The sequence below is a fragment of the Carassius gibelio genome, chromosome B8, assembly GCF_023724105.1.
Source record: "Carassius gibelio isolate Cgi1373 ecotype wild population from Czech Republic chromosome B8, carGib1.2-hapl.c, whole genome shotgun sequence".
Classification (NCBI taxonomy): Eukaryota; Metazoa; Chordata; class Actinopteri; order Cypriniformes; family Cyprinidae; genus Carassius; species Carassius gibelio.
The window spans coordinates 19,401,206-19,411,601 of NC_068403.1; the positions used below are offsets into that span (position 1 = coordinate 19,401,206).

The 10,396-nt window shown below is 37.9% G+C and overlaps 1 protein-coding gene across 2 annotated transcripts in view; it reads left to right on the plus strand.

Moving 5' to 3' along the window:
• Positions 1-10,120, plus strand: part of LOC127963688 (kazal-type serine protease inhibitor domain-containing protein 1-like) — a 65,732-nt gene extending 55,612 nt beyond the window's left edge. Inside the window, exons 1-4 of one of the 2 annotated variants that reach the window (XM_052563729.1) lie at positions 6,339-6,988; positions 7,962-8,122; positions 9,220-9,367; positions 9,456-10,120. In XM_052563729.1, coding sequence (XP_052419689.1) covers positions 6,487-6,988; positions 7,962-8,122; positions 9,220-9,367; positions 9,456-9,541 — 897 coding nt within the window. In that variant the 5' untranslated portion in view covers positions 6,339-6,486 and the 3' untranslated portion in view covers positions 9,542-10,120. Of the gene's footprint in view, positions 1-6,338; positions 6,989-7,961; positions 8,123-9,219; positions 9,368-9,455 lie in introns of those variants that run through there. The other variant, XM_052563730.1, reaches the window with a different exon arrangement.
• Positions 10,121-10,396: the final 276 nt, after the last annotated feature.

Here is a 10,396-nt window from a genome sequence, read left to right on the forward strand (position 1 = left end):
TTACAGTTGTTTTTATGACTGTAAGTCATTCTCCTCAAATGCTACTGACGTTAGAAAAGTGTATCCCAATATCGCATGTAACTTTAGAGACGGTCCCTAAGTTTGATACACTCGAACGTCCAACGACAAGCCAACTTTAAGTCCTTTTCTTCTTTCTCTTTTCGGCACCAGAGGGATACATCCTTTTTGGACATGGCTTATCATTTATCACAGTGACGCGCACTTGCGCGCCGGCGCGAATTGTCAATGCACGCGAGGTGTCCATGCGCAATTGACACAGCAGCAGTTGTTGGTAAATAAGTTTTTTTTTTGTCTTGAATTATTAATTTATTAGTTCATTATTCATTCATTCATTCATGTATATCACTTGTTTAAGTAAGGCTATTTAATTGTAAAAAAATAAATAAAATAAATAATAATAATAATAATAATAATTATTGGGGGGCCCCAAGCAGTCGCTTAGTTCGCTTATGCCTCGGGCCGGCCCTGCCTCAATACTAAAGGGGGGGTGAAATGCTATTTCATGCATACTGAGTTTTTTACACTGTTAAAGAGTTGGATTCCCATGCTAAACATGGACAAAGTTTAAAAAATTAAGTTGTACGTTTGAAGGAGTATTTCTGTTCCAAAAATACTCCTTCCGGTTTGTCACAAGTTTCGGAAAGTTTTTTTCGAGTATGGCTCTGTGTGACGTTAGATGGAGCGGAATTTCCTTATATGGGTCCTGAGGGCATGTTTGCCGGAAGAGCGCGCGCTCCCGTATAGCAGAGCAGAGACATTCACTGATCAGAGAGAGAGCGTCGCGAAATGTCACAAAAGGAGTGTGTTTTTGGTTGCCAGGGCAAGACAACCCTGCACAGATTACCAAAGAAAAAACAGCATTAAGGGACCAGTGGATGGAGTTTATTTTTACAGAGCTTTAACGGAGTTGTGCAAGTGTTTGTGTTTGTTCCCTGCATTTCTAAAATGCAACAAAGCCCAGTTTGACGACGGATTTTCGTATTGTTTATTTCTTAAGGATGATGCAATCCCAACGAAAAAGGGTCACGATTGTGTGTTGGAACCACAGGCGGTGAGTAAAACTGCTTAAAATATCTCGCCTCCCATCGGAGACCCGGGTTCGAGCCCCGCTCGGAGCGAGTCCTTGCTGCTGCTGCTCTCGTTCAGTTTCAGCCTTCACAGCTGTCACAGCTTCTCAACGCAACTGGCGCTTGTGATTCTTTAGCTCCGCCCACACGTCACGCCTCCAAGCGCTCGTGTTTTTCCGGGAAAAATCGGTACAGACTATCTTTCTCTTATGAATATAATAAAACTAAATACTTTTTGGAGTTATGAAGGATGCAGTACTACTCTATAGGTACTCAAGATTAACAGGATATTGAGTGAAAACGAGCATTTCACCCCCCCTTTAATAGCGAGATCACGTGGAGCGCGTAACAGGTCTCGGCAAAGCTGGAGAGTTTGTTGGCACAAGGCAGATTTATCTTCCATCATCATCAAATCTGGTAAGTAAATATTCGTTCATATTTGTGTAATGACTTGTAAAATTACATCTACAAAGTAATCATCCATGTATTTGTTTACAATATTAATGTTTATTGATCACATTGGACCGTTGCTAATCCAGTTTGGCCAGTTATGTAGTAGCCTAGCTAGTCAGCAAACTAAGGCTTAAAATTTAGCCAACTAACGTTATTACTTATTTTTTTATTTTTTTTTAATTTAACATAGGCTACATTATTTCATTAAGTTGACAAAATGTGGTTGCTAACGTTAGAGGTTAATTTCACGACATTTCGATCCTCTTGTATTTATAATTTATTACAATAGAAAAAGTAATATTGAATTATCAAATTCATTTAGTGTGTGTGCGCACACAGTTGTGTGGTTGTGTGTGACAGTCAGAGACTGAGCGGGAAATTCGTGGCATAAAAAAACACTGCGCTTTCATGTTCACTCTCGTGTTCAAGTTATTTACGCCTAAATCAGTGAGTCTAATCACCATTTAAGCAAAGCAGCGTTGACGTGTGAGTACGATAACAACGAGCTGACAAATATAATGTAAAGTGTAATCGGTTACTAACGTAACCTTGGTTCCCTGAAATACGGGAACGAGTACTGCGTCAAAGACGCTTATGGGAAAAACTCATTTTTTTCTTCTGAACTGAAGCCTTATTCAATCACGCAGTGAAATTGCACGGCCATTGGTTTTGGCGAAGCCCGCCCTAGCCCCGCCAAAATGGGCGGGGGGTCTGGCTATACATTGGCCGCTTCGCCAAAGGAATTCAGGCTACTTCGACTGAAGCAATGACTGAGTTGTGCAGCCTTTTAGCAAGGCAAGGAACGCAGTACTCGTTCCCGCATTTCAGAGAAACGAGGTTACCTTTTTAATTCTTCACTCATACTGCGTCGAAGACGCTTATGGAAACCCAGTTCAATCACATCATGATAAGAAGGGGGGGCGACCAATGCAATCATACTTGATCTGTGATACCAAGATATGACAATAGCAACTAGGAGCTGAATAAGCTCAATGAAGTTACGTATGGCCTAGCCTGATCATCCCGTGTTCATATCGCCTGAGTACCAAAGGGACAGAGTGCATACGAGCAGAGTTTCAGTCTTGGGCAAAGAATGGCCAAGAGCATACAAATGAGGAACAAAAAGGTGACCTTTACACAGAAAGTACCCTAGCATGAAGTGCCGGGACGTCTAGATTATAAAATCTAGCAAATGCGGACGGCGAGTTCCAACCAGCGGCCTCACAAATTTCTGCGATAGTCACACCAATAGACCATGCCCAGGATGAAGACACTGCTCTCGTCGAATGGGCTCTTACTCCAATAGGGCTTTGCAGGCCCAAAGAAGAGTAGGCTAGCTGGATTGCGTCCACAATCCACTTCGAAAGCCTTTGCTTTGAGACCGGTAACCCTCTGGCACGGTTTCCAAAGCATATGAAGAGCTGCTCTGATCGCCTTATTGGTGCAGAACGCTCTATGTAGACTTTTTTTAGAGCCCTCACTGGGCAAAGCAGATTCAGCTCTCGATCGTCCTCTGTGTTTTTTAATGCAGAGAGGTTTTCACCATGGTCTGAGCACCATGTGGAGAGCACAGACCATTTAGGGGCATATAGGCATCATGCAGACGGAGCTCTAGCCTGTGAAATTGTGTTTAGCACACGCTCAGGGAGTCCCGTGGGTTCCCGTCGAGCGACCAAAGGTCCAGAGACCACATCTCTGGGTGCAGATGCCAAATCGTTCCGTCCACCTGAGAAAGAAGGTCCCGTCGCAGAGGAACGGGCCATGGGGCCGCAGTCAGCATCTGTGACAGGTCGGCTATCCAGTTATGATTTTCCCAGAGTGGGGCTACAAGAAGAACCCTGCATCTCTGGTCCCTGACCCGCCTGATTACTTGGGGAATCAGAGGAACCAGAGGAAAAGCGTAAAGAAAATGGTTGGGCCAGTCCTGGGACAACTCGTCCTCGATCTTGGAAAAATATGTTGCTCAATGAGAGTTGTCTTTTGAGGCGAAGAGGTCTATTTCTGCTTTGCCAAAGACGTCCCATATCTTCTGAACTGTCTGCGGGTGGAGCCTCCACTCTTCTGAGGAGACTCATCTTCTTGACAGCATATCCGCACCCTTGTTTATCTTGTCCTGCATAGCTTTTATTAGTGCTGCAAAATATTGAAGACAAAGGTTAAATGTAATTTGTAAATGCAGAAGTATTTAAAATTAATTAAAATGACTACTTTTTGACTTTCTAGTCAATAATTGTATCCCTTAAAACTGTTTTATCTTTGATAATCAAAATGACATTAAATTTTTTTTCCTCTGTGAAATCAATTACTACAGGTCTTAATATTTTAGCTTGATTGTAACTTTTTATACCATTGCTTCATTTATTTTACAGATCTATGATTATGCAAAATTACCTGTTTATTCAGCGTATAGTATTTGACCTAATTATCTGAGTTTAAAGGTAGTTTAAATAGTTCATCCAAAAATAAAAATTATGTTATTTATTACTCACCCTCATGTTGATCCAAATCCCAAGAACTTCATTCTTCTTCGGAACACAAATTAAGATGTTTGTTATGAAATCCATGACCTTTCTGACCCTGCATAGACAGCAATGTAATTACCACGTTCAGTGCTAGAAAGGTAGTAAGGACATCTATAAAATAGTCTGTGTGGCATCAGTGGTTCAACCTTCACTTAATGAAACCACAAGAATACTTTTTGTGGGCAAGTAGATTAAAAAATATAATTTCTTTGTATAACCATTTCTTCTCTTCTGTGTCATTCAATGTGCATTAAGTACCACAACACATGCATGTGATGCTGGTGACGTAGGAGCCCGCATTCTGACATAGGACCCAGATACTCTGCACCTTTTTTTTTTTTTTTGCACAAACAGTGTTTTTGTATCTTCACAACATTATGCTTGAACCACTAGTGTCACATGGACTAACTTAATGTATTTTATACCTTTCTGGGCCTTGAACATGAGTAGCTCCCTTGCTGTCTATGCAGGGTCAGAAAGCTTAGATTAATTTGTGATCCGAAGACGAAAGAAAAAAACTAATACTAAAGTAAAAAGTGAAACCGCTTCAATGCAACAGGCCAGTAAATGAACTTCTTATAACAGTATCATTAAACTTTTTTTCTTTTCTTTGAGGGAAGGCATCAAATCAACGAAAGAGGGTTGCAGTCCTGCAGGGCTGCCATGGTTCATCCATGAGAATCCATTGCAATTCATAAAGATCTGTGAGGTGTGTGGAAAATAAAGAGGCACTTCGGTGGCAGTTGAATAGTTGAAGTTAAAGGGGTAGTTAACTTTAAAATGGAAATTCTGTCATCATATACTCACCCTCATGTTGTTTCAAACCTGTTCGAATTTCTTTCTTCTGCTGAACACAGAGGAAGATATTTTGAAAAATGTCAGTAACCAAACAGTTAACTGGTCCCATTGACTTCCATAGTAGGAAATTGTTTTTAGAATGGAAGTCACATACTTAGTGTACATTTCAATTTTTGCACATAATATGCCTGTACATACAAAACTGCCTATATACCCGCACACACAACTGTCAATTTGTATGTTGTCATTCTTACCTACTTATTTGTATTTTTTATTCTTTTATTATGTGTCATTCCTTACCTTTTTTTTAATGTGTTTTTTGTTCTGTCGCCATCATTCTGTTGCGCTGAGCTTCTGTCACAAAAAAAAAAAAAAAATCTCACTTGTATAAATATACTTGACAATAAAGCTCATTCTGATTATGAATTTTACGAAATTATATTTCTGGTTAAGTTAGTTTGTTTCAGTCCTTGGTTAACGACCGCAGCTAATCCATATAAATTACCCATTAGTTTTTGACAGTTAGGAAAACCGACAATGAACAGAATGTATTTATATCAATGTAATATGATCGTAAGATGTTGGAAATGTGGACATTTTTTTGCGGGGGTATCTATTCAGTAGTTTCTCCGACTGGCGCTGTGTGACACTACACTGATTTAAGGGGGTTTTGTATGAATGTAACTTTAGTAGCTACATACTTATTTTAATGTGGCAAAAGTATTGCGGGACAGGAATAAAGAGTTTAAACGGTACCTCAACTATCTAACTTTCACATTATGTTCCTCTCAAATTTGTGATTTGCTTCCACAAGCAAATTGCGTTGTGTATCATATTTAATAAACCAATACAATTAAAATGTTTAAATTAACATAATCACACCATTGCAATTTTGAATGCAGTAGGCTAAGTTAGCGATAGTTCATTTGAAGTTAACTCAAGTAGAAGAATGTTACTAATAAACTTAGGCTTACTATGCATTATATTTTGATATATATCAAAACCTTACATTTTCTCTGGACTCGATGATTAATACAGGTCTGACCGTTGGAACGAACCAAAAAAATAAATAAAATAATAATAATTTGAAAATCACATTTATGACGATTTATGGTGATTTTATTTATTTTTTATTATTTATATTTTCAAATGCTTTATTTGAACATTCCATTTACAGTATGTGTTAGAACAATAATTGTAACAATAATTTTAAGAATAACAAAATATAAAGAATAGAGACATAGAACACTTCAACAACTTCATAGCAAAAAAGTGTTACATTAACAAAAAGAAAATGATAAAGAAAGGGGAATTATTTAAAGGAAAGGAAATCTAAACATTTAATAAAGTATAAAGTTTGTTGTTCCAAGACGGCGGCTCTGTTGACGCATTCGTTCCAATGAACTGCCGTAGCTAAGGCGACATCTAGTGTATATATCTATGTAGGACGAAGCGGTGAGTTCGCGGGAGTGGGGGAGGATAGCTGCATTTATTTTCTTTCAGCCACAGATGGTTTCAGAGGCTGAGAGGCTGCAGTGGAGACAGTCGGGGATGAAGCCGCAGCTTTTGGGAAAAAGTTGCATTTATTGCATGCATAGCCTGGCCACGAGACATAAGCTCTCAAGATGTTAATGCACACGGTTATGTTTGCCGTTTTGGTTCTGAGCATCAGACCTGCAGACGGTTTCCCCAATTACAAAGATGACTACATGGACGAGGACCTGGCCACCTTTGACTATTACAAAGGCACGGATGAGTTTGACGAGGGGAACAGAACCCAGGAGTGTGAGGAGTGTGTGTCGGAGCTGTGCCCGCTGCCGCTGGGCTGTAGAGCGGGGCTGGTGCGGGACAGCTGCGGCTGCTGTTCTCAGTGCGCCAACCTGGAGGGACAGACCTGTGACCTCGGCCAGAGAAACGTCTATTACGGACTGTGCGGAGAGAACCTGGAGTGCAAACTGGACCGGTCGGATGGAGCGGACGCAGAGGAGCCAGAAGCTCAGTGTGTGTGTTTGTCCCAGAAACCTCTGTGTGGCTCAGACGGACAGACTTACATGAACATCTGCAAATATAAAGAAGCGGCTTATTCTAATCCTGGACTCAATGTGAGCGACGGGCCGTGCAGGACAGGTATGAATAATAAACACAAGCTTTTTCCAATCATTATTTATTTAGGTGTTTATTTATTTCACTCTCTTTCTTAAATACATGGAAATGTTTCCCCCCACCAATATTTTATCTTTAATAAATGCATACTTGTCCTAATGTTCTAAAAATATATATTTTTCCAACATTTATTTATTTGCAAAGTAAAACTATTGTGTTTTAAAGTGTTTTTTTATTTTTTTATCTATCTATCTATCTAATCAGAGAGGTGTCTCAAATGTTTTTCCCCTCTATAAAGTATTTATTTATTTGTTTATTGTGGAATTATGTTCACCATATGTTATGTTATATTAAGTGTTTTTTTCCCACAGAATATTTAATTTAATTTGATATTTTAAATATCAAATTAAATTACATTTTTGACATTATTTAATTAATACATGGAATAGACATGGTTTAGTACTATTTTTCTAACCAGTATTTATTTTTTATATCAATACATTTTCATTCTTTAATAAATAGAACACAAATGTTTTCACCCAAATGTCATTCATTTATTTATTTACATGGAGTATCCCAGGTGTTTTCCAACTAATATTTATTCTTATTTTTTTAATGCATGGAATAAACATAATTTCAAAACTTTAATCTTAAAACAAATATTTATTTGTTTTTAATAATCAGAGATGTCACAAATGCACCCCCCACCCACCCAATCAGCATTTTTGTATCATTATTTACTTATTTGTTTGTATGTTTTGTTTGTTTCTTTCTTATTTTCTTTCACAAGTGATTTGAAGTGTTATCTCAAGAGTGTTTTTCTCTTTGGGCTGCCAGCACTTGGGAATTTTGGAACTGGCCCCTATAATTTTCCCAGTGACTTTAGAGAGGAGATTTATGACCTTTAAACAGCTCTTTAAGTTGGACTGACATAGGAAGTGGTTTCTGAATGTGATCCCTGATATGACTTTTCCCCTCTCTCTCTATTTCTGGTAAGTCCCCATTATCAAGGTGCCACCGCATAATCTGGTAAATGTAACAGGCAGCAGTATAGCATTTCTCTGTGAAGTGTTTGCATTTCCCATGGCACTAGTGGAATGGAGGAAAGATGGAAAAGAGGTCATTTTACCTGGTGATGATCCCCACATATCTGTTCAGGTAAAGTACTTCAAGACAGAAACTCTGTAAAGTGATACATCACCTTGATTAGGCCCTCACAGGTGTATATGAGTTTGTTTCTTCATCAGAACTGATTTGGAAACATTTAGCATCACATCACTTGCACATCAATGTATCCTTTGCAGTGAATGGGTGCCGTGACAAATGAGAGTCCAAACTGCTGATAAAAACATCACAGTAATCAACAAACAATCCACACGACTCCAGCCCATCAATAAATGTGTGGTAAAACAAAAAGCTGCGTGTTTGTACGAAACAAAACTTTAAGACACTTAATTGTTGCTTGGTCAAAATACAAGTTCATAATCCATAACACATCTTCTTCCCCTGTTGTCCTCCCACATCAAAAACCACTGAAATATATGTTTAGAAGGGTTTTGAAATTTGTTTGTGGGATTTTTGCATATTTCTCTACTGATTCAGTCAAGACAAGTTTTTCACAGGAGAAAGCAATATTATGGATAGATGACTCATATTTAGCTGGAAGCAAACATTTAAAATAATAATAATAATAATAATAAAAAATCCTCTTGATGGATTTATTTTTATTTATTATAAACATTCAGTTTATAAAATGTTAACTGATGGACTGGAGTCATGTAGATTATCTGTGGATTATTGTGTTGCTTTTATCAGCTGTTTCATTCTGACGGCACCCATTTACTACAAGGGATCCATTGTTGAGTGATGGAAGTTTTTCCAAATCTTTTCTAATGAAGAAACAAACTCATCTACATCTTGGATGGCCTGAGAGTATTTTTTTAACATCTATTTTTGCCTATTTTGGCTAATGATACCATTTTAAAGTCCATTACACTGAATTACACAGATTTTTCCACCAAGTAAAAAGAAAATGTAAATAAAGTCGACAGATTTTATGGGAATATTCATGTCTAATGGTTTTCTGCAGGTGTTTATGGCTTCAAGATTTGGGATATGCGAGGCGTAACTGTTTAAATTGATTAATGCGCTTGTCAAGAACTAAAACATTTATATATGGATCTTGTTGTTTAGAAGATAGGAAAAAGTATGTGGGGATCTACCTCAGTCTTTCCATTTCTACGTTTTTCCTGTAGTCACGAGGTGGCCCTCAGAAATATGAACTTTCCAGTTGGCTGCAGATCGAAGAGGCCAGTCAGATGGATTCTGGCACATACAGGTGCATCGCTCGAAATGAGCTTGGCCTCGTCTCAGCCACAGCAATTTTAGGAGTCCTCCCACCAGGTAAAAGTCATACCCTGAGCTAATGGCCTACAGTAATATTTCCCGTTTCATTGGCGTTATGATCTCTTTTTGTATTTTTTGTACCCAGATGAGATGTCTACCTATTTGGAACAAAACTTGAATGAAATGATGAGCTATGACCGAATGCAGGACTATGACAGGGATTATTACTAGACTTCAGATCCCGACACCCTCAAGAAGAAAAACAATCTCTATTTTACTTTTAGCCATTCAGTTTGAGACATGGGAAGAAGACACTCAAGCAATGACTGTTAAAAAAAAATAGTAAGCCTGTAAAAAAAAACATCGCCCTCTAGAGCTTTTTCGACATCTGGATAATCAAACATGGAGACGTAGAGGAAGAATCTTAAATAAATTCCCAATGGCACAGGCCTCTGAAATGGATGAAAAACACACAATGAGAGAGTGGAGTAGTTTGGAAGCTGCTAGAAGCTCTGAAATTCAGTACAGAGTGTAGCTACTGGAGCTGAATGTCTCTTTTGTTTCTGTGGAATTTGAATGTGAGCTGCACGATCATGAAAAATACATATTTGTTTTTTGATATTTTCGTATTATAATCGCAGTTCTAAACCTTACTTTTTATGTGTTATACAGTAAATATACCATTTTAAATATACTGAAATGGAATGCTATAATTGTCCCTTTCACATACATTTAATTGCAGAAGCTGTAATTGTATTGATAAAAAAGTATAACATTTATACAAAATCTCAATAAAACAATTCTAGTTGAGTAACTTATACATTAGGTACAACAGTACTAGTTACATTGTCTGTTTAAAAAAAATGTTCCAAACAAAGCCACAGGAAAATTATTGGTATGCATTTCCAAACAACACTGGCTTTCCTGATTGAATTAGTGATTTTTTTTTTTGTTTTTTTTTTGTTAAATGATTGATTCAATGACCCATTCAATGACTCACTGAATATGCATATATCCCTGCCATATAGTAGGTGAAAAATATTATGTGAGTAATATGTCCGAATTCATATTATCCATCCACACTTT